The sequence below is a fragment of the Sus scrofa genome, chromosome 13 (genome assembly GCF_054392235.1).
Source record: "Sus scrofa isolate SSC_HxYL_T2T_F1_AM1 chromosome 13, Sscrofa_HxYL_maternal_Yorkshire_Landrace_v2.0, whole genome shotgun sequence".
In the NCBI taxonomy this organism is placed as follows: Eukaryota; Metazoa; Chordata; class Mammalia; order Artiodactyla; family Suidae; genus Sus; species Sus scrofa.
The window spans coordinates 108,926,164-108,951,514 of NC_139395.1; the positions used below are offsets into that span (position 1 = coordinate 108,926,164).

Genomic DNA, 25,351 nt, shown 5'->3' on the forward strand with positions numbered 1-25,351 from the left:
CTTCAGATTTTTAATAAGGTGCATCCTTTAATGGGCTCCCAGAAGGATTTACAGTATTACAGAAAATAAAAGATAAATCTTGACTAGAATCCTTTTGCTTTTTGTCCTAACTTGACCCCTCCCCCATCATGCACTATGTGTGGTACTAAAAAATGAAGGTTGCGAAACTAGAGTTTGTTTTGTTAAGTTCAGTGACAGCACCAAAGCCATACTCGCCAGCCGTGCCCTAACCCCATTTATTTGCCATGGGGTGTGTTTGTGTAATTTCCATCACCTTGACATGCCAGATACCTCTGACAAGGGTGTTCAGGCTCCAGAGGTAAAAGCAAACACACAGGCAAACTTTCCACTTGAATTCAACTCTGAATACAGTCACCTAATATCCACCTTATCTAGTCATCCTCTTACTGTACTCTTTCTTTGTGCTTGCAGACATGTGGCTTTATCAGTAATCTTTGGAGTATTTCTTCAGTTTGCTCAAAAATGTTAAATGCTCTATCGTGGAACTGGTTTTTTTTTTTTTTTCTTTGAAGTATTTCTTCAGTAACCTTTACTGTGCCTTGCTAGATTCATATCTAGACTTAGGACTTTGGTCTCTGAAGTTCTGGGCTCAGCTCCTAAGGCACTCAGTTTGCTCTGCTTGGGACTACTTTTTGCAACTGCCCAGTGAGAAAGGACAATTTGAAAATTGGACATTTGATTATAAATGTAATTTCATTCAGTTGAAAATATAACACACTTTGGAGTCTTAGCAGTTCCATTTGGTGGGACTTATTCTTTTTGAATTTACACCATGTTTATTGTGAAAGACATACTGTTTTCTCCTGAACATCAGAGCGTAACAGATGTAATAAACCTGAATATTTTCTGTTTGCAGAAACACTTAATGCATTTAGAGATCATAGAAAATTTCATCCTTTTCCCTTACAGTTTCACACTTGTCTGAATTAATTTTCAGTTGTGTACTGACTTGCTGCTTAAAATAACCTCTTCAGTCATAGAATTTTCCATTTACATTTTTGCAACACAGCAGTACATAAAATTATTTTTCACCTTAGATGGTGATTAATGCCTTTTATCGTATCTATCTTTTATGTTTAAAAAAATAGAAAAACATTCCCATTTTTCACATTTGGGTTTTCATAAAGTGTAAACAGTCAGTCAGGGCTTCAGACATGTACTCATGCACACTGTTTAGTTGGACAGTAGGTCTCCTGGACTGTTTGTACCTTTATAAACAGAATTCAAGGTCCATGTCCCTAGACCTGGTACCCCCAGCAGAGATCCTGGTCCAGTGAAGTGGGTTGGAGCTGAGGCCTGCTAAGCCTGAGGCAAGGTTGGGGCTCTTCTATGCTCTTGCTATTTCAGTTCAATTAGATTATGATGTTCCCTTAAGATTTTTGAAAATTAATTTTGACTATATAAGCAATACACAGCACATTCTCCATGAAAAAAATTAAACATTTCAGATAAGACCAAAGTCACTTTTTAAAAATGTATTATTATTATCATTTTATTTTATAATGATTTTTATTTTTCCCATTATAGCTGGTTTACAGTGTTCCCATGTGGCTTGCAGTGTAATTACTTGGCATTATTTCTACAAAGTCACTTTTGATTAAATCTGCAATCCCAGTCTCCTTCTCCTTTTCTGTAGGCGGTGTGGTTCTCCATTTGGTAGCGTTCTTCTCAAAGTCTGTGTATGTACATAGTAGGGAAAAATAAAGATCACCTGCATTTACATATATAATACACTGTGCAGATGTAACAACTGCATTTACATATATAATACACTGTGCAGATGTAACAACTTTATTTTTTCCTGTCTTAGAAATCATTTCATGTCTACACATGATGGTCTTCAGTGTTTTTTTCTAATTGCTGTGTTATTCTATAGGATGGATATGCATTTTGCCATCTCTCGTTTCCAGAGAAGGGGTGGTTTATATCTGCTTCGAGAGACTGATAAGAGCTGTGAGTCATGGACCTTCTCTTTAGAAAAATGCACACACAAGTGTCTATGTAAATATTTGCATATAATTTTTGTCTTTGTTTTTTTCAGCTTCAGTTTGGGGACATTTTTTTCTTGACTTTATCCAAATACTGGGGACCCCTCACTGTGGCGCCCTGTGTACTGACTACATTTCCATGGTGTTCATATCACCTTTAGAAGTTCTCCTTTTTCTGAATTATAGGAATGGTGGAACTTTAACTATATAACCCCTTCTGAAAAATATATAGAGATTGAGGAAAAACTACTATGGTTGGAGCTTAGTACATAAAGGGTAATTGAGTGGTAGATGTGCCAATATTTATGTTAGTGATTCTCCTGAGAGAACAGTGGGATGTGAAAATGTGGGTGTGTGTGCCTTCGACCCGGAGGGCAGGTAAGGAGCAGAAGAGACAGGTGTCCTAGAAAGTGGGAGGAGGTGATGATAGGGATATTTCGCTTTGCTTGGCATAACTACAAACAGAGATGTTTCAACTAGAAACCTAGACCGGGACCCAGACCAAGAGCATGTTATTTCATTGAGCAGAAAATTGATGAATGAATCCTTCATTCACCTGGTCTTTATGGAGGGCATCTCTCTGCCAGGCCCTGCTCTAGACATGGGAGATAGAGCACAGACAGACTCCACCTGCTTTCTTGTCCTTACGGACACCCTGAATGGCAAGACAGACATCAGATAATCCCACAAGTACATACGAAACTGCTTTAATACCTTGAAAGACATGTTGGTGCTGCTCTGAGATCCAGGCTGGGGGGTGGGGAGGGGGTGTGTGTGACACACCTGTCTGGGCAAGATGCTGTCAGTCAAGGGCAGGTGGCAAAGGAGGTGGCAGGAGCTGCCATCTGAGTGGCCACCAGATAAGTATCAGGTCAGAGTTGTTGTTGGAGGGGGCAAACGCAGGATGGCCAGTCCCAGGCAGAGAAAACATCACATATGTGGACCCTTTAGGGTGATGGAGGGACAGAAGATTTAAGATAAAGTCAGTGCAGCTGGATCTGCTTGAGCTCCTCATGCTTCCATCTCTAAATATTGGAGGGTTCCGAGGCTCCATCCTGGGAGCCTTTCTCTTATCTGCACTCCCTTGGTGATTTCATCCAGTCTTGTGGCTTTAAATACATCACTGCTCTGATGACTTCCAAATTTCTATCTCTCCATTAGACCTCTCCTTGAGCATCAGACAAGGACAAGGATATCCAGCTTCATTTCTGGTATCTAACCAGCATCTAAAACCAGCTTCTCTCACAGCCTTTTCTTTTTCTCAGCAAATAAGGACCCTGTTTTCCAGTTGCAAAGGTCAAAAACCTTGGAGCCATTCCTCACTCTTCTGTCTTTTCAGTAACCAGCTTCAGATTTGATGCAAAGCCTGTTGCCTTTACCTTCAGAACAGAGCTACTTCTCTGCTGCCGCTCTGTCCACGTGAAGGCAGATTGTCCCCATTGCTTCCCAGCTCAGTTCCCTTTGTTCCTTTGGATCCCTTTTGGTCTCTTCTCTAGAAAGCATCTGTCTAGTTTTATATATATACATATATATATATACAATACATATATATGTACTATACATATATATACATGCACACACACACACACACACACACACACACACACACATTTTTGTCCTTATAGGGCCGCACCCGTGGCATATGGAGGTCCCAGGCTAGGGGTCCAATCAGAGCTGTAGCCGCCAGCCTACACCAGAGCCATAGCAACACAGGATCCGAGCTGCATCTGCACCCTACACCACAGCTCATGGCTGGATCCTTAACCCACTAAGCGAGGCCAGGGATCGAACCCATGTCCTTATGGATGCTAGTTGGGTTCCTTAACCACTGAGCCATGGTGGGAACTCCTATCTAGATTTTTTTCTTTTTTTCTTTTTTTTTTTTTTTTTTCGTCTTTTTGCCATTTCTTGGGCCATTCTCGCGGCATATGGAGGCCCCAGGTTAGGGGTCCAATCAGAGCCATAGCCGCCAGCCTACACCAGAGCCACAGCAACACGGGATCTGAGCTGCGTCTGCAACCTACACCACAGCTCAGCAACACCAGATCCTTAACCCACTGAGCAAGGCCAGGGATCAAACCTGCAACCTCATGGTTCCTAGTCGGATTCGTTAACCACTGCACCATGACAGGAACTCCCTCCTATCTAGTTATATTGTTGATTTGTGATCCTGTTAAGATATACTGAAATATTGTCTCTTTGTTCTGAACCCATAAGTGATTTCTTATCTCCACTTGAAGGAAAGGCCAAGCCAGTGAGGTTGTGTGTTCTGGCCCCTGGTTACCCTTCTGGTCTCATCTCCTGCTTCTCTGTCTTGCTTGTTGCTCAGTCACACTGGTGTTGCCCCAACACAAGATGCATTCTGCCTCATGGCCTTTGTATGTGCTGTCTCCTCAGCCTACAATAAATAGCTCCTCTTCCACATGACTTTTTCTCACTACCACCTTCTAGACATCTACTGCTCTAACGTACAGTGTGATTTACTTTTCTCACTAACTGTCCACTTACTGCCACCAGAATAAAAGCTGCATGAAGGCAGAGATTTTGTTCGTTATGTTTCCTGTTACATCCCTTGCATGTGAAACAGTGCCTGACTTACAATAGGCTTGCTGTAAATATGTGACAAATTTATGAGTGAATGTATGAATCAATGAATAAAGGCAAAAATCTAATCCCTTAAGTGAAAATAACAGAAAGTTACTCCAAAGTGAAAATAGCCAGGAAGTTTTCTGTTTAAGGACTCTTTGGAGGCTTTTTTTAGTTTTTATTGTAAAAGAAAAAATTTTGATGGTGGTTTGACTAAATCCTGGATTTAATAAATGTCTTTGATACACTGGGAAACTTGGAATCTTCATAGTATAGAACCTACCTGTGGTAGATATGTGCATACTATGAAATAACATTAAATCACAGCCTTATCTTCCACTTGAGGACATGGAGGGGGTGTGTTCAAGAACAGTAACAGTCTGTAGGAATGCCGTGTAATTAGGTAAAAAGAAAGAAGTCTCAGTTACTTCAAGGAGTTCTGAATAACTGTGGAGAAGGGCTCTGTCATACTGAGCTTTGGTTTGTGGAAATCATCCATCAGATTCTTGTATTTGCCCTCTTGACTTCAAGATGTCCTCTTGAGATGTCTCTTCCCTTGGTCCATTGATGGGACTGTTCCTCAGAGTCACATCCACAGGGTGATTCGTCTCCATGATGATTGATTAGAGAAGTTGTCACCATCAAAATTACTATTGAGTCTTTAAATATGGGATTAGTGCTTAAAAGCGTGTTTCTCAGATCTGGTTGATGTTGACCAGAGTACTTACAGCCTGTTGATTTTCCATGTGATTAATCTATGCTCTCTGTCTTACAATTATGATGGCATTTATTATTTGTATATCTGTTATTTGAAGGAAAAGGACTATAGCTTATAGCTCATGACCATTTCTACAGAAGGAAGTATTGTTGCCAGTGAAAGGAAGTTGAAGATTATTTTCCCCTTTGGTGTAGGAGATAAACTTTGCTAGCAGCCCATCCAACTGCAGTAACATAAAAGTGGAGCAGTTCCCATTTGGGGCAGCAGGAAACCCTGCTTCTGGTGGTGATGTGTGAAGGAGTATGGTTGTTGTCTGTCCAACTTCTGTCTACCCAGTGTCAAAGGTCTCAACATGAGAGGCAGTGCAGAGGCTGACTTGCAAGATAGCTGTGGCTCTGGGACCTATCACTGTATCATGGTATTAATTTGTTTACGTGCAGTTAAATTATTGACCCAATATTTGCAGAGGATGTACTGTGTACTAGGGATGGTACTAGATCATTTCACCCAGCTTATGTAGTCTTTGTGACAATGACATGAGGGCAAGTACTATTTCCCCACTTCATATTAAGGCAGCTGAGACTCAGATGTCAACTGTGATGACTCTCCTACAGTTTTCCATAGTGTCTTGAGATTACCTGGAACAGAGCCTCTCAAGTTGCCGTATATAATGAATGCATGTGCCTAGGGCTCTGGAAGAGGAGAAACCACATTTCCCTCTGGTACTTGGTCAGTAATGTGACTCAGTCTCAGAAGTGGCCTGCTGGCTATCTTCTTGTCATGAATTGGTTTATTGTCACTTTTTTTTTTTTTTGCCATGTTTGTCTTCTCCTTTGAGAGTTCCTTCATCCTCAGAGTTTCTGAGTTCTTATAACTTAGACTTGAGGTTACCTAGCCTGATCCTGCCCCACCTCATGTTACCCTTTCTGCTTCCATGTATAACTACCCAGTTCAGTTTCTTTGGAGAGAATCATATTGGCTCAGCTCCCCTCAACACACACACTTAAAGAGGTCACATAAACATTTACTGTTATTTGTTCAGGTGCTCAAGCAGCGCTCTTCCAATCAGATCTGGCCTCCGGGATGCATGGTGGTGTGAAATGTGGCCACTTGGGCTGCTGCTTTTGTGGAAGTTCTGAATAGAACAGCTTTTCTTGTAAGGGTCTTTGGGAGTGTTAAGCGTCGTGACTGACATAACTAGTATAAATTTACACCTGGTGGCGTTGACATTACAACCATGGTCTCTATCAGTGGCTTAACATAATGACGTAAACATTTTACTTGTAACCCAGTATGTGTGTTCATGTGTGCACATGCCTTTGTATCCCAAACAAAAGTGTTACAAAGCAGATTACTTGTAATACCTGCAGTGAGCTATGGCATTTTCTATCCTGTGCTCTCTGTTTTATTACCTTTAAATAAATAGAGGTAACAGAAATTCTTGGGCTTTTTTTTTGCCATTCACTAAGTGGCAATAGCTTGTAGTTTACGGAAAATGCTGGTATCTGACTCCAAATTTCATTTGTATTCTGCTGCATTGGGGTGGATGGGGCAAACAAAACGAGCCTAAAACCCAGGACCTGCACTGTAGGAACTTAGAAGCTGGTTTAGAAGGCAATAGAAATGAAATGTCTTAAGTGAATTTTTTTTTTTTTTTGCCTTTTCTAGGGCTGCACCCGTGGCATATGGAGGTTCCCAGGCTAGGGGTCCAATCGGAGCCATAGCCGCCGGCCTATGCCAGAGCCACAGCAACTCGGGATCTGAGCCACGTCTGCGACCCACACCACTGCTCATGGCAATGCTGGATCCTTAACCCACTGAGCAAGGCCAGGGATCGAACCCGCAACCTCATGGTTCCTAGTCATATTTGTGAACCACTGAGCCACGATGGGAACTCCTTAAGTGATGTTTTTGAAAGAATGTAGGACAGAATGCCAGAATGGCTGACACAGGTATCATAGAAAGCGGTAAAGGTCATGAAAGTGCTCTGTAGAGATTACGACTAAAATGAGATGGGTTAGGTGGACAGAAGAGTAAGAAATAAAAGCAAAAGAAGTATGAAATATTGCTTAAATGAAGCTTGTTATAGGAAAATGGGATAACAGTGGTAATTCTGTGCCTATTTCTCAGATCTCTTTCATGTAATCAGGTCATTCCTGTCCAGTGACACCATCGCATGCTTTGAACAACTCATGTAAAACATCATTTCACGTTAGTACTGAGTTTTCTGAAATAGGCTTTGCTCAGTTTAGATTTTATTGCAAACTTAAGAAAGTAACTTCAGGAGTTCCCTTTGTGGCGCAGTGAAAATGAATCTGACTAGTATCCATGAGGATGTGGGTTCAATCCCTGGCCTCCCTCAGTGGGTTGGCAGTCTGGCGTTGCTATGAGCTGTTGTGTAGGTCACAGATGCAGCTCAGATCCTGCATTCCTGTGGCATAGGCCAGCAGCTATAGCTCTGATTTGACCCCTAGCCCGAGAACTTTCATATGCTGTAGGTGCAGCCCTAAAAAGCAAAAAAAAAAAAAAAAATTTTTTTTCTTTTTAAAAGTTACTTCAGTGTCAGTGTTCTGAGGAGCTGCCTGTTTGGAGTTGATCATTCTTATCCATCTGCCACTTTACAAAAATAACAAACAAAAACAAAAGATGTTGGCATCATCTTTCAAATAGGTGTCCTCTTCTGCAGGAGGAGCCCCTCAGACCTGTTCTGCCTTCAACAGCCCCTTCCTGACTCATGCCTTCACTGTGTGTCACTGGCGTCATTGTCAAGTACTCGCCTCCAGCCCAGTCCCCTTCTGCTCTTCCGCTGGCACACCTGCCTGTCATCATTCATTTTCAGCACTGCCTCATAAACCACTGCTTGGTTTGGCCTTGACCGAGATCTTTCTCATTGCCTCCCTTTGTTATTGAGTGATTACCTCTAACTCCTTTAGCTTTCCTGTGGGCAGCAACAAAGAAACGCAGGTATTCTTGCCATCCTTCAGCAGTTCATTTACCTGCCTTGATTGCTTTATTTCTTTTTTAAGAGAAGATTTTGAAAGATATTCTAGTTTTTTTTAATAATGATTTTTGTTTTTTCCATTATAGCTGGTTTACAGTGTTCTGTCAGTTTTCTACTGTATAGCAAGGTGACTCAGTCACACATACATGTATACATTCTTTTTTTCTCACATTATCATGCTCCATCCTAAGTGAGTAGATATCCTAGTTTTTATTCAAAAAGTGATACTTTAATTCCAAAGCCAAGAGATTTTTTTTTTTTTTTTTGGCTTTGCCTGCAGCATGCAGAAGTTCCTGGGGCAGGGACTGAATCCAAGCTGCAGCAGCATCCTGAGCCACAGCAGTGACAATGCCGGATCCTTAACCCACTAAGCCACCAAGTAACTCTCTCAAGAGATGTTTATTATAGACAAATCAAAAAGTATCTATACATAAAAAGAAGAATATAAGGAGTTTCCTGGTGGCACTGTGGGTTAAGGATCTGGCGAAGTCACTGCAGCAGCCTGGGTTGCTGCTTTGGTGTGGGTTCCATCCCTGGCCTGGGATTTTTCCACATGCCCTAGGCCAGAAAACTTATAATTGAAATCCCTCTCCTTCTCCAATCATTGTTGACATTTTGGTATGTAACATTTTAGATCTTTTTTCTCTTAATGTGTATATAAAGTTTTTCTTTAAGCAAAAATTTAATAATACAGTAATACTGTCTTATTACTCATTCTTTTTTTTCCTTTAACAATGTTGTAAATATCTTCTCAGGTCATTAGACCTGCTGTTTTGTAACCCACCCTTTTTTGTTTTTCTCTTAACAATGTTGTGAATGATTTTCCATGTCATTACACTTTCTTCCACAACAAGCTTTGTAAAGCCCGTGTTATATTTCATCAAGTAGGTAGATGTTTGGTGTTTTTTTTCTTTTTTTCCTTTTTTTGGCCGCCCCTTGGCATATGGAGTTCCCAGGCCAGGGATCAGATCCTAGCCTCTATTGCGAACTAAGCTGCAGCTGTGGCAGTGTGGGACCCCCAAACCCACTGTGCTGGACCAAGAATCAAACCTGAGTCCCAGCTCTCCTGAGACACCCCCAATCCCATTGCACCACAGCGGGAACTCTGATGTTTGGTTCCTTTAAACAGTTCCCCTTTGTTAGTCATTAGTTTGTTCCTAATATTCCAATTTCAAATTCAAAATTAAAATTACGTTCTTTAAAACAATTATTTTTGAATTACAAAAGTTATGTGCAAATACATTCACCTTGTTACAAAACTGAACACAACATTTAAGACCAAAATTTGCCTTGACCACTGTTCACCACTGTATGTCCTCAGTATGTTGTTAAATTAGTTCCTCAGTATTTTATTAAGTATTCCAATTTTTAAAACTGCTCATCTTTTATTAAATAATTTTACAGAATTATCTTTTTCCCCAAAACTGGGTTCCTTTTCATCCTCTCTACTTCTCTGTCATTAGTTTTTTATATATGTCCTCATCTCATTTTCTCCTCTTAATTGTCGAGAAAAAAAAGAAGTGGGACTCTCTCTCATGGGGGTAGAGAATGAGTACATTTGGATCCAGGCTCAGTAATAAAAGTCAAAGAGAGGAATTTGTGGAGATTCCACAAATGTCAAGACTAATCAACAAGTTAAATTGTCAGGCGCCCTGCTGAGAGCTTAGCTTTCTTTGCAGCAGAAGCTAGGAATTCAGTTGGAGGTGTCTTTTCTGGGGCAACGAGGGGGAGGACGGTAGTTTACGGGAAGAGTGGCTGCAGGTCGCACAACTGAAAATCAGAAGCAGAAATTCAGAAGCAGAAGCTTTAAAAGGCAGTGTACTGGGGTGGTTCAGAGATAGTTCTTGGGGGCAGCAGGCAAGCCTGAGTTGAATCCCAGCTTTGCCACTTATTAGGGCTAACAGTGACTTTACTTTGCTATGTCTCCATTTTTTTACTTTGTAAAATAGCAATAGTAATACCTCCCTTCTGGGGTTGTTAAAAGGTATAGATGCATAAAAAGAACAGTACCTGGTGCATAGTAAGCACTTGATACAGCAGCAATGTGAGAAATACATGAGGGACCAACCAGAAATTTTAATCAGGAATTGGCTGGATGTGGGATGCTGGCTAGCAAGGGCTGGTTACACATGAACTCACGCATGCTTGTCTCCTAAATCATACAAAGCACAGCAGTTTATTCTTGTACCTTTAATGACCTCTCTGTTGGTGGGTTGTAGTCTTGGCCTCATATCTGGTATTGAAATAGTTGGTTTCCATCAGGAATCTTTGGCCTCTGTCTGTAAAGGGCAATGTGGGCCATGGCAGGGTAAAAGCCCCAAGCCCTGGCCTGCCTTATCTGAGTTTGCCACAGTTTTAGCAGTCCTGAGGTTACCTCTGAGAGGCTGGGAGAGCTTGCTCTTTCTTGAAATCCACGAATTTTGATGAGGATTATAGAAATAAGCTTAACAATGGTAAATCAGAGAGGAGATCTAGTTTTTTTGAACAAATGAATCAGGAGGTCCCTGGCATTTTCCTTGACGTCTTTTTAAATTAAGTATATGATTTTTTTAAATGCGCCATTGTCTTCTACTTCTTACTATTCAAAACAAAACAAAATGAAACAAAAAACAAAACAAAAAAAAACCCATGTTCTATCTTTTTACCTACTCCCACCTAGACGTTTGGACAGGTCCTCATTTGACCCCATTTATCTGACCTTTGGTTATCCAGATCTCTGGCCCTTTGACATAGATATTCTGCGGCAGCTTGTAGCTTAGGTGCATTGGTATCTCAGGATTTCCTGGTGGATGAGGCAGGGGCGGGGGGAGCCTGCGGGGCCTGCTTACAGGGAACATGTTTGCAGACTGTGGCAGATTTTTCATTTTAGAAACTTCAGACAGAGTCTCAGAGCCACCGTTCCCATGTTACTGCCAGTGGAAGAACTCTAGCTCATTTGTAATTGAGGGGTGAGTCAGGTTGTGCTAAGTCTACAGGAAGGACCTAGGAGTGATTGTGTCTCCTGGTATAATCTTTGCATTTCATTCTCTTCCCACTTGAGCTCCTGAGAGCAGAAACCCATGAGTAGCGAATCACCAGGAGGCATGAGCAAACCAGTCTATTTTCAGTGAGTAGGTAATTCTGGCAAGTTCAAAAGTCTTAGCTCCAATGGGTATTCAGTAGACATGAGTGTTTATGGAGCCCACGTGATCTTGGGTTATAAATATCTGATCTAACTTTAATTGACTACATTTCTGAGCCTTTTTTGATCTTTTGGGGACGCTCCTCTTCTGGTTTCCCTGGCTGGTGGGGAAAAATAAAAGGAATGTGCACCCATCTTATCTAGAAACAGTGTGAAGTCATGGAGGGCCTGAGGACATATCCCTGTTTACCCCAAAGAAGATGAGGACGGTCGGCCAAGAGACTGGTGTTATTCATCTTGGCTCTGTCCTGTAGATAGGCTGGCTCTGTAAAAATGGCAATTTTGGGGCTCTGTTTGAGGCTTAGAGAACCTGGCTCATCACCTATTCCAGTCTGTGGAGTCAAGGGCCAAGGAATGTTGCACAAATTTCATGGTTTTCCTAACACAGTTGTTCACAAGGTGAAAACACCTGTAATTGCTGTGAGTGGAAACATGGAATTATTGCTTAAAGCCTCCTTGTTCCTTTGTGGGATAGTCATCTTAACAGCTCAGACTCTCAGAGTATCAAGAAGGAAATTGTCATCCATTTTAGATGGGGTATCCAATAATTAACTTTGGAGTCTATATTTTAGAGAGTTAACTGTTTTATAAATTTCAAAAACTATGTCCAGCTAGACAATAACATATCCATAGATGAAGTATCTTGTACTGTCCTTTTATCAGTTTTAGCCAGTTGTTAATTTCTGTTTAATTCCAACATGGAAAATATATTGGTTACAATGATTATGGGTGGAGTAGTTACCATCGTGGCTCAGTGGTTAGCCAACCCAACTAGCATCCATGAGGACGCGGGATCGATCCCTGGGATCAATCCCTGGCCTCGCTCAGTGGGTCAAAGATCTGGCGTTGCCATGAGCTGTGGTGTAGGTCACAGACACGGCTTAGACCCAGCATTGCTGTGGCTGTGGCATAGGCTGGTGGCTACAGTTCTGATTGGACCCCTAGCCTGGGAACCTGCATGTGCTGCGAGTGTGGCCCTAAAAAGACAAAAAAAAAAAAAGCTTATGGGTGGAGAATTTCAATACCAGTTATAGCAATACAAATGTAATTTGTAATTATGAATTTAGAACTTTATAACATTAGTAAGTTTTCTGCATTCACTGTCTTGACAAGCCACTTATCTAAGTTTGTATTTTTTAACTTATGTCAGAACTGTAGTCGTGGGCTACAGTTTTGTTGTCCTGTTTGAATTAATTTTTATCCATTTCAAATGTTGATGATATTGATATGTATTCACCCTTTCTCCTCAGAGGCGAGAATCTTGCCATGGGACAGCTGTGTGAATTAGGTTGTATAAAATCAAGAACCCCAAGTTGAGTCCAGTTCTTAATGTTTCATTAAACTGCTTTTGCAATTCTACTTATTGCTAATATAGTTAAATAACTATTTTAAACCAGTGAGGAATGAGAAAGTTCAAATGAGGTCAAAAGAGAGCTATAAAGGAGTGTTGCTGGCCTGGCTGTGTGTCCCTGCTTATACTCAGCCAGAGCCACCACCACAAAATATATATTTAAAAAATTAAAAAAAGAACTTGTACAAGTTAATTTTTCATTTTAAATATCAAAATAGGAATCCACTTAGGAAGCTGGTGTATCATTCTTTCCTTCTTTCCCTTCTTCTCTTCCTCCCTCTTTCCTTCCTTTTTTCTTTCAGCTTGACATTTTGCTCTGTGTTTTCATTCTCCCCCAGGTTTTTCTTCCCTACCTTCTGCCAGTTTCTGTGGGGCTCTCTTTCATATCATCTGTCCCCTTCTTTCTCTGGTTTCCTCTCTCCAAACTCCTTGATCCCTGAAATCATCTTGTTTGCTCTTGACCTCCAGGCACCTGCTCTCAGGTACTACTGAATTGAAAGTTGAGTGTAGAAGGTCTCAGGTGGACACAATACTTCCTCTTGGCCCTGGAGAAGAACCCATCTAGCCAGGCCCTAGAGCAGTGGTCTGGTAGCCAGCCAGGATGAACTGGTTTGTCATAAATCTCTACAACCAACTTTCAGGCTCCCTGAGTGTGCCAGTTTTCATAATTATATCCCAAGAACACTTCCTGGAAACTTCTTTGTTTCTTTTCCTTCTTTCTTTCTTTCTTTGGGTTTGCAGTTTTGTATGGGCTGCTGGTTTCTTACTGATGAGTATTTGGTTAAAGGTATATTTTATCCTTTTTTGTATTAGTGTTAGTGAAAGATGATAATTCTATGTATTAGTATTTTGCTTTTTTCAAAACTACCTTCTCTTCCTCCTCAAAAGAGTGGGAATTTTTTTTTTTTTTTCTTTTTGATGGGATGGAGTACTTTTAATCCCTCAGTAAACTAGCTTTTACCTGGGTGGGTCTCTAAACCCACGTGCTTCACTCTTTTTGCCTTAAGATTTCTAGGTCTGAACTCAGTAGCAGTTCTGGGTGGAGGTGCCGGTGGCACGGAAGTTCTTGCTGGTGACCTCACCTGCAGAGACTGGGCAGGGCGCCTGGATATCTGTCTGCCAGAACTTTGTGTCAGGCAGGAAATCCTGTGGAATTGCTGCTCAGGGTTAACCAAACGGGAGCAGCTCTGAACAGTTTCATTCTCCTGTCAAGTCTCCTCCCTTCTTAAAATGTGTGAAGAAGCGTTTTTAGTCATGAATTCTTGCTGACAGGCTGACCCAGGGTCAGGATGGTGGATAAGGCTAAGAACATTCCGTGATATGAGTGGATGAAAACAAACATATGGAGACTTGGTGCAGACCTGTCATTAGGAGGGGGTCTAGTGATGATCACCTGACCTTAGGAATGTGGAACCCCCTCCTATCAATCAAGGGGTCCCCATCCCTAATAATATCATGATTAAAAGTGGGAGCCCTATAGTTCGCAGGCCTAGATGCAAATCCTGGCCTTGCTACCTATTAGCTGTGTGATCTTGCATCCTAAGCTTCAGTTGTTATTTCCCTCTGTGAAATGGGCATAGGAATAGTGTTGGCAATGGCATTTTGGAGTTTTTATGAGGGCTCAATGAAACTACGGGTATAAAATACATGGCAAATTTCCTGACACTCAGTAAATGATTGCTGATTTTACTGTTGATTTACTCTTTCTATTCTACTGTACTGCTTTCTAACCTCTTCCAAGGATCAGAGTCAAGACAGTATCATGTAGTTGTCTTTATTTACCTGACCCCACAATGTAGGGAATTGCTCTCACACTAGGGTACACAGCACAGTTCAGTAAGATGATGCGAAGTGGACAGGAAGAGTTTTAAGGAGAACATTTTCCAGCTCCTCAACTCTTTTTTTTTTTTTTTTTTTTTCTTTTTAGGGCCACACCCGCAGTGTATGGAAGTTCCCAGGCTTGGCGTTGTATCGGAGCTACAGCTGCAGGCCTACGCCACAGCCACAGCAACTCAGGATCCAAGCCATGTGCGCGACCTATACCACAGCTCATGGCAATGCCAGATCCTTAACCCACTGAGCGAGGCCAGGGATCTGCTGAGCCATGAAGGGAACTCCAACTCCTTTTTTCTTTTTTCAAAAATTTAGACTGTATCTGCAGTTAAAGTGTTACACTAGGTCTTTAACTGAAAAACATGAATATTTTTCATGTGCCAGATGCAGTGCCAGGTAAACCAGAAAAGATACCAGGTCCTGCCTTCATGGAGTTCATAGTTTAGCTTCTACTCTTTGGGTTAGAGACTGAATTTTGATAGGAGCTGCAGCAGTCAGGTAAAAATGTATGACAGTTGATTAGGGATCATAGGGATTCAGTTAGTGATGTCACTGCTTTACTCCAAGTATGATGCTGGCATTCTTGGTTCTTGTAGGTACTGTTGCTTCTCCAAAGAACATATCAAGTTAACATTCATATTTGTCAGAATTAAATATATCTAAAAGACTGTTGCCATTAGGCCAAGGGGACTGTGTTTTATTGGGTTTTTATGAAAAGCATTGGTATTCCATTCAGTTTTTGTGAAATATAGTGTTAAAATTACTCTTCCAATGTAATAAGGACACCATATTGCTGTCCAGGGATCCTGGGTGGTAAACTCTTAAGAGTGGTGGTTTCATTTTCTTTATTATCAGATTTCTTTACTTATGAATTGGGAGATTAATTTCATAAGTATTTTATGAATATCCAGAACTAAGACTAGAACAGATTAACTCAATTCTGATTGGATGGTGTTCTAGACACTTCATTTCTTTAGTGTTGAACTATGCTAATTTATTGGTGCGATGAGATGTTATTTGAGGGGTGTGAAACTCATAATTAGCATGTACTGAATTAAACTTTTTACATAATTTCTCACAATTCATCTTTGAAGGGCATAGAGTTATGCCTTACATAATAGACAAATTATTTAAGTAAACAAACTCAACTTTATTTTACTTTTTTCCTTAGGTGAAAAGAAATGGATTGTCTCAGACAGTTAGCCAGGAGGAAAGAAAGAGACAAGAGGTATGTTTTGTACCAAGCAGATGCTTTAGAGTTCTAAGGGGTCCATATGCTTTCACCTACTATGCACATTTGCTTGTTGTTTTCCTTTGACGATGTATTCATTTTTTTTTCTTTGCACAAAAGGAATATGTGATCATTTTCAAATAAAACTAAACAGAAGCCCCCAGAAAAGAAAATTTTAAAATATCCCAATATCATTTTAACTTAACAAAGCACCTAGTCCTGGTATTTAAAGTGAAAGAAATATGTTAAAAAATGAAACAGACCTTAGATGCTGGTACTGGAAAAGGGTGTTACTGGTGAACTCTGAATAAAGCATGAATATTTGTCTGCAGACAAAATGTAATGCACCCGGGTTAGAGGAAGCCAGGTGAAGGAAACTCAGAAACTCTGAACCCTCTTTGCAAGATTTCTGTAAACCTAAAATTATACCAGCATAAAAATTTACTTTATGCAAAATGAAATAGATAATAATAGGATTTCACAACTTAAAGGTTAATAAATGCAGTTTAAGAAAATGTTCACTGTAATAATATTGTGAAGTTCTCAAAGCGCTTGCCTTCTGTCTTATGCATATGAGTATATATATATGTGTGTATGTGTATGTGCGTATGCTTATGTGTATACACGCCCATAAATGAGTTCCACAAAGGACACAAGGTATCCTTTCCCATAGTACATAATATTGGTGTATTCATCACTGAGAATTAAAAATGTATTATATTTCTAATTTCTCTTATTTAAAGAAAATAAGACTTACAGTAAAATAGCAGTCTTACATTCTCCTCCTCTGTCTCATTCTCTTCCTCTCCTCCTAAGAGGCAACTGTAATTATGAATTGATGTGTATCCATCCAGGCATGTATTACATATGTTTATGTGCATATACCTGTGTGTGTGTTAATAGATAAATTATATGATTCTGAACATAAGTTTTGGTTGGTTGCATTTTACATTCAGTATTGTTTTTGAGATTTATCCATGTTCATGCATATTAATCTAAATCATTCATTCAAACCACTGTATATGGTCCATTCTATAAATACCACTTTAAAAAAAAATCTATTCTCCTAATGTTGGACAATAGGTGGTACTTAAAAAAAATTAACATTGTGGCATATGCAGCATATCTCTGTCCTTATGGACAAATTCAAGAGCAACTCCAGGGTCCTAATCTCATTTGAACATTGAACATTTCCGTTTTTTAAACCTCTTCTATTTCCTCTATATTTTGAAAATACTTGTTCAGGTTTGTGAAAAAGGTGATATAAAAAAGGTAACTAACTACAGCAGCAAATTGAACTGTGGTTTCTTTCTGTTCCTGTATACCTATTTTAGCAGGTCTAACCTGATTTGCCTTCAAGTAGTTGTCTTTAAGATGACTCTACTGCAGGATGATTTAAGTTACTACATTATGTATCTTAAAATTTCTTGTAATCTGTTCATCACATCTTTTTGTTTGAATCTTCACATTTTGGATCTGATTGCTGAAGGCTTTGCTTTTGAAATTTTCAATCATTCCAAGGCACCATGTCCATCAACAACCTGAAATCCGTTATTTTTGGTCAGGAAGGGTGCATTATCTTTAGTTTGCATTGCATTTCCTGGGGATAATTGTGTTGGTTGAATTGAATCACACAGGATGTAGGTTGAATGAGATGTTTGATGTTCTTACTCTTTACGCATTAGATGGTTATGTTGCTTAAGTCCCTGGAGCACAACAGAGGTTAGAGCAGTGCATTTAAGGAATATTTCCCTAAAAGCTATGGATGCTAAAAAGAGAGGTGAACTCTCAGACTAGGACCACTAACCCAACTTCCAAACCATGGCCCATCTGCTGGCAGTGGGCATCCACCATCTGTGCCTGCCTGCCCAACCTGGCCTCAGCTGGAGCACAGGGACTTATGGGGACTTTGGGCCAAGGGCTATGGGGAGGGGCCCTGGAGGCCAAGGTGGTGATGGCAGCATTACTAAGGAGGTCTCCAGGAAGGATGGGACTCTCAAGCCTGCAGGGATGTTAAGCACCCCTCCCTGAGGAGGAATTCTCCCTGCCTTGCCATTCTTGGAGAATCTGATTTTGTCAAGGCGCTAGATGAATTCCTTACACAGGGCGTTGGTGTCTCTCCATGTCTATGGGTTGGCTTTTCATCATTAGTGAACGCTTATCAGGGAAACCACTGTGTGCCTGACGCCAAGAGTGTCTGCCGAGGGTCCTTTGCTGTTCTCAAGACACTGACGAGAGCAGAGAGGGTGGCTTGTTGAATGGACAGAATTACTTTCAATGGTATGAGTTCCTATAAAAGAATTTCTGTGGCTGATAAGAACCTTTTGAGGGTAGGTCCAGTCATGCTCTTTTAATACACCCAGAATATTTGCTCTCATTGGCTACATATTGGATTAAAACACAGGGAGAGAAAGGACCCAGAGGGGAGCAAAGAAATGTATTTGTGAGAAATTTTCTCTGAATCCCAAGTGATGTCCATAAATCTTCACTGTCCCAGAGCAGCATGCTTTGAAATCAGGGCTGGAGGAGATGACCCCAAAGGTTAATTAATGTCACACTGAGGTTTTATGACATGCTCTAGTTTCCTCCTGTCAATTCTGCCCCCCGGCAAAGCATGACCTCCGGAAGCAATCTCAAGTCATCCAGATGCTTTCATTTTTTCCTGTTTGCGCTATGAACAGTGATTCTATTTCTTAAGATTTGGTTATATGTGCCTTTATAAGACAGAAGTTTAGAGATGTAGTTTTTTGAAATACTTATCTCTATGTTTTTTAAAAGATACTGTGTCATTCTTATAGTGGAATTATGAGAGCTGTTAAATTAGGTGTTATTTAGTTAAAACAATTAGTAACGTATTTGTTCTTCGTTCTTAACAGGCTATCTTTGAAGTTATATCCTCTGAACATTCATACTTACTCAGCTTGGAGATCTTGATACGGATGTTTAAAAATTCTAAAGAACTGAGTGATACAATGACCAAAACAGAGAGTCACCATCTTTTCTCCAATATTACAGATGTCTGTGAGGCAAGCAAAAAGTAAGTTCACTTTCATTTGTCTTTGGTCATGGCCAAGACTTTTCTAACAGACATCTTACTAACAGACATCTCAAAGGGAAGACATTTAGAGATGTGAGGTCTCTCATTTGTTCAGTTGGCTTTTATACTTATTCCTTGTAATAAATTTTAAGATCTGTGTCAGGTTGTTGATGTGTAGACAGATACTAAGTAAGTAATTGTCACAGCAGACACTTATATCTAAAGTCTTTTGATTCTTTGTCTTTCCTTCCACCTCTCCTTTTTCCCTTTTATTTTTCCTTTTCAATTATGCCAATAATACACCAACATTTAGTTGAAAGGGTAAAAAAAAGTAACTCACAATCATACCATTCAAATACAAAAATTATGTTTGTTTACATTTGCATAGCCTGTCTTTGTTATGTATATATTATTTATTTTTATTTACTTTGTATTGAAGTGTAGTTGCTTTACAATGTTATATTAATTTCTGCTGCACAGCAAGGTGGTTCACTTAAGATATGTATGTTATTTTTAAAGTGCAGTCATAATGAAAATAACAATTTCTGTAGGTTTTCCCTATTTTCCATAAGCATTATTAGAAGAGTTTTCATTATTATTTGTAGTGAGTGAAAGAAGCTTAGTTCATACACCAATGGCAAGCTCTTCTTCCGAGTGAGCTCCACAGCCTATATTGGAGCCCTGTGCCAACAGGGTACTAAATTGAGCCATTCAAAGTTGCCCCTTTGCAAAATGAATTGAATATTGGCAATTTTAGGTGGTTGGGTCAAAGGTGGATTTACTATACAGCTAAGGATGCTTAAGCTTCAAGGCTTCTCACTTGCCATGGCACTTTTAAAATATTTGCTTTTGTGCCTGATTGTTTTCTTAGAGGACCTACAAATTGTACCGGCTTCAGAGCCCACACACAAACTGGATCTGTCCCTGGGGTGAGGACCCCTGTGACTCTTTAGGGCAGAGCCAGGCAGACAGTGATGGTAAACATGTTCATATCCTTGGCTCCATCACTGTGTGCAGGTGGATTTTCCTTTTGAACCACAATATTGAACATCCCTGCTGAACAGGTTAGCATGTGAGTTGGGGTTACTTCAGAGAGATGGAATAAATGGTCAAGTCAATGAGCTCTTCCAGTATTTTACAGTAGTGGCAAAACTTCAGAAGCCAGATTCTCCCACAAGAAGTTATCTTGCCATTGTTGTTACTGACATAGATGCTTAAAAACATGTGTTTGGAAGACCCATTGGGCCTTAGGAAACCGGCCTGTGGTGTGTAGGTGGTGACACACACTGCAGTTGGGTCATTGCTTATGTTCAGCCCACTGGTTTTTTTTTTTGGTACTAGTCTTGCCTGTTTTGGTGAGACAAATGAAAAATCTTTCTTCCTTTAGTGAAGAAGGTGGAACAAGATCCTTGAATGGTATGTCCCTGTTTGGAAGGTATTTAGATTTCAAAATGAGTTTCTTTCATTTTAACTCGTACTTTGATGTAACTATGAAAATAAATCTCCATATTAGCTACATCACTATAAATAATTATTAACTGTTTTGAGCTTTCTATTGTGGCACAGTTGATGGGTTAAGAATCCAACAGCAGTGGCTCAGATCACTGCAGAGGTGTGGGTTTAATCCCTGGCCTGTGCAGTGGATTTAGGATCCAGTGTTGCCACAGCCATGGCGTGGGTTGCAGCAGCAGCTTGGATTCAATCTCTGACCCAGGAACTTCTATATGCTGCGAGTGCAGCCATAAAAAGAAAAAAAAAAGAATTATTACTATTTTGATAACTATAAAATGTTAAGTTATGGTTTTAATTAGAATGTTTTTTTTGAAAACCCCAATACATGTTTTTTACTCATCTACGGAATTGTTCTTTGAATCATGTGCCTGTCAGTCAGCATCTCACAGCATAAATGACTCCAGAGGAAGCTATTAGTAAATTCTGATTGTTAAGTAGCAGTAGTTCTCCCCCACACCTTTTTTTTTTTTCGTCTTTTGTCTTTTTTAGGGTTGCCCCCACAGCATATGGAAGTTCCTAGGCTAGGGGTCTAATCGGAGCCATAGCAGCCGGCCTACACCACAGCCACAGCAATGTGGGATCTGAGCTGCGTCTTCGACCTACACCACAGCTCACGGCCATGCCGGATTCTCAACCCACTGACTCGAGTCAAACCTGTGTCCTCATGGGTACTAGTTGGATTCTGTAACTGCTGTGCCACGATGGGAACTCCAGCAGTAGGTCTTTTTGAACAGAGGGTGGTTTGGGTCCCTAAGTTTTGGGCCCTTGCTAGCACTGCTCATGTATCAGTGTGGTTCAGAATGAGCCTGGGCCCTAGCAGCCACTTGTTTTATTGGTAGTTGGTTCACCTTGAGAAGGTTGCTAAACCTCTGCAGCTCATTTCTTATCTATAAAATGGAAATCAAAAGAAATTCATAATTGGTTAACCCTGAAATAAGTCATTTTGTTTAAGTTACAGATAAAAACTTTATTGTTTTAATTTCAGTCATTTACAAAATATAGTTCTATTATGATTTTATTTTAATATTTTCATGTCAGTAGTAACTTAAAAGAGACTATCCTGGACATTTTGGTCTATTTTTTATTTTTAAAACAAAACTTAGGAGTTCCACCGTGTCTCAGCGGAAACGAATCTGGCTAGCATCCCTGAGGATGAGGGTTTGATCCCTGGCCTCCCTCAGTGGGTCGTGGATCTGGTGGAGCTGTGGTGTATGTCACAGAGGCAGCTTGGATTCTATGTTGCTGTGGCTGTGGCGTAGGCTGGCAGCTACAGCTTTGATTCAACCTCTACTCTGAGAACTGCCATATGCTGTGGGTGTACCCCTAAAAAGACAAAAAAAAAATAGGAAAACAAAACTTAGAAACTTCTCAGCCTCCATTAAACAACAAACACTGTGGAGCAGTGTGTTAAGACTCTGACGCAGCAGCTCAGGTCGCTGCAGAGGCACAGGTTCTATCCCTAGTCTGGCACAGTGTATTAAAGGATCCAGTGTGGCAGCAGTTGCAGCTCTGATTTAGTCCCTGGCCTGGAAACTTCCATATGCCACAGGTACAGCCATTGAAAAAACAAACCAACCAAAAACACACACAATAAAGAAAGAAATATCCTTATCCTTTACATTTTGTTTTGTTTTTACTTGAAATGCAGTGTTTTAATTTGGTTATTGGATAGATGCCTATGTAATATTTGATCTCTGTTATAATATATTTCAACTAAGAATGTTCAGCTTCTGCATAATAGTCCTATGTGTATATCATAATAACTTACATTACAAAAGTTTATCTGATTTAAGTTTGAAACACTTATTTTAGATACAACCTTTTTAAATTTGTTTCTTTTTTTTGTCCACAACCATGGCACGTGGAAGTTCCCAGGCCAGGGATCAAACCCAAACCACAGCAGCGATCTGGGCCTCCGCAGTGACCATGCCAGATCCTTAACCTGCTGTGCCACAAGAGAACTCCTAGATACAGCCTTTTTAAAATTCAAAGTCCTCAGAAGATTTACAAAATGTGTTTCATTATGTAATGCCTGCTTGTTGAATTTTCAGTGTTGGGGCTCCAAGGGTAACTCTCAGGTGATAACTCCTTAATCTGCTACCCATAAGACTGGATTTTCTAGTCTTAAGAAAAAGTAAAATAAAATCTTGAATAAAGCAAATGATTACTGATTAAATGTGGCATTGTTAGGGGTTGCATATCAAGACTGTCTTACTGTTTTATTTGATGAAAAATTGTAACTATAGGTGATGGGATATTTAGTAGAGGCAGATGTTGGGATATTTACTACATGCTTCACATTCGACTTAGCAGTGTGATGTCTGGTCCCTTTATAGTGGCTCAGGTTCTTCACTCTTTGCCAGTAAATGACATCAAGAAGATGATGTTACATGAAGACAGACAAGCAGGAACAAGATCATTCTGATTTTTTTTTTTTTTAAGGCTGAACTCTCAGCATATGGAAGTTCCCAGGCTATGGGGTGAAGAGGAGCTACAGCTGCTGGCCTATGCCACAGCTGCAGCAGCATGAGATCTGAGCCCCATCTGTGACCTACACCACAGCTCACGGCAGCACTAGATCCATAACCCTCTGAGCAAGGTCAAAGATTGAATCTATGTCCTCGTGGTTACTAGTTGGGTTCATGACTGCTAAGCCATAGTGGGAACTCCGAAGATCATTCTGTTTTTTTGTTGTTGATGTTGTCTTTTCTAGGGCTGCACCCTTGGCATATAGAGGTTCCAGACTAGGGGTTTAATTGGAGCTGTAGCTGCTGGCCTTTGCTAGAGCCGCAGCAATATGGGATCCAAGCCACGTCTGCGACCTGCACCACAGTTCACGGCAATGCCAGATCCTTAACCCACTGAGTGAGGCCATGGATCGAGCCCACAACCTCATGGTTCCTAGTCAGATTTGTTAACCAGTGAGCCATGATGGGAACTCCCCAAGATCATTCTGATTTTGGGTGTGTGCATTTACCAGCGGATGTTCCTACTGAATTATTTTCTGCTTATAAAGAGTTGTTGGAGTTCCCTGGTGACTTAGAGGGTTAAGGATCTGGTGTTTTCACTGAAGCAGCTCAGGTTGCTGCTGTGGTGCAGGTTTGATCCCTGGCTTAGATACTTCCATATGCTGTGAGCACAGCCACAAAGAAAGAAAGAAAAAAAAAAATGAATTGTTCATTTCAGCCAACACTTGTGGAAACTCCTATTCTGCTAGATGCCTGGGTTCTAGAGTATTTCATCTGCTGGCATCTGCCCTGTAGCTCTTGTCCCCAGTGTGTGTGCTGAGGCATCCTAGGTCAGGACACCTCCCCCAAATGGGTGGGTTTTTATCAGGCTGAAGGTAATGGGCTTAGGGCCCCTGATGAGAATCACAGGAGAGGTCGAAGGCCTTTGTGTGCCTGCTGAGGAGTTTTTACTGTTTCCTGAAGCCTGGGTGGACTCAGTGAACAATTAAGTAGGGGACTGACATGGTAGTCTGGGAGATGACAGTTGTACAATGTTTACATTAGAGAAAATAATTTGAGGCCATTGCAGTAAGACACCCAGAGATGATGGGAACATGATAGGCGTCCTAAGAGGAAGGACTTGAGGGATATTTAGAATCTGGGATCCTGAGGATTTGGTGAGCCTCCTAGTTCATGCCTGGTTGACTAGAGGGTGGTTATATTAGCCAGTGTGTAAGGAAGAGTTTGGGGCTTAGTGAGGGAGATAAGGAATTCAATTTGATGAAGTTTGAAATGACTGTGGAGCATGAGGGGGAGGTGTCTAGTTGAAAGGAGAAAAACAGATTTGAATTCCAGAAAAATCTTGACCCAAGATGTAGATTTGAGATATTGAAATTCTCAGTACTGTAGGTTAAAATGAGCTACTAGAGCTTATAGTCATGGTTTTTTTATGAGGTATAATTTGGACCACTTCCTTTCACTTTTAACTGTGTTAATTTCCTTCTGACTCAAATGCATGAAATCTCCTTGGATTCCTGGATTCCTGGTCTCCCTGTCTTTTAAAAATGTACTGAAGACCTAATCATCCCATGAACAAAGGGAATATTAATCTTTTGTTTAGAAAGGAATAGGTTTAATTCATAACTAAACACCATATGTAGTATGTTTTGCATATTTGTGTATATTCTTTAATTATTTTTTGTGCCATCATGTATCTGTTTATTTAGAATAATAATTGCCATATTAATAGAAAAAAAAGGCCTTCAAATGTGATTATTTTACATTAATTTGGAGCAGAGTTAAATTTAAGATAGGTCAATGCTAAAAGACTGATACTATCAGGAAAGGAAATTGCCTTTTGTGTAAGATCAAATATTAACCCCACTGCTGGGTTTAGAAACATTAAGGTCCAAGTAAGGTCTTTTGTGTAAAAATTTTTTCTGCAAAATGAAAATTAGATGAAATTGTTTTGATGTTTTATAAAATGATGTGTTTTTAATCTTAATTCTGAGTTTTCATTCTAAATATCTAGGTTATATGAACAATATTTCATTTGTACTTTTCGATAATAGGATATACTGTTATTTGTAACCTAGAAAAATATCCTGCTAAAGAACTTTGCAAGATGCTTATTTTTCTTGTTCCCATTACAAAATTAATGCATTGGTGTTTCTTTGGGAAGTAATTTAAAGCTGAAACTATGTCTCTTCAGTTTCTGCAGAATAAAATAAAAATATGCATCAATGTGCTTTTGTGTCCTGAGGAACTGAATTTGTTCCCAACATATAATGAGCACCTAATGCCAATTTCTCCAGTTTCTGCTTTGTGTGGAAGAGTAATTTACAGTAATAGTATACAAACAAAATGGGACTTACCCAGAACTTGCTTCTCCAGAAGATTCTTTTCCCTAATTTTAATCAGATTTTATTAAAATCAAAATATCAT

The 25,351-nt window shown here is 40.1% G+C and overlaps 1 protein-coding gene across 9 annotated transcripts in view; it reads left to right on the forward strand.

Moving 5' to 3' along the window:
- The window catches only part of ARHGEF26 (Rho guanine nucleotide exchange factor 26), a 136,138-nt gene that overhangs the window by 11,962 nt on the left and 98,825 nt on the right, over positions 1-25,351 (forward strand). For all 9 annotated transcript variants that reach the window (XR_014824216.1, XR_014824214.1, XR_014824213.1 and 6 more), the window contains exons 5-6: positions 15,851-15,907; positions 18,787-18,947. Coding sequence is in view for 4 of the 9 variants with exons in the window: in XM_021069691.2 (XP_020925350.2) it covers positions 15,851-15,907; positions 18,787-18,947 (218 nt within the window). In the remaining 5 variants the exon portion in view is untranslated. The remainder of the gene's footprint in view (positions 1-15,850; positions 15,908-18,786; positions 18,948-25,351) is intronic.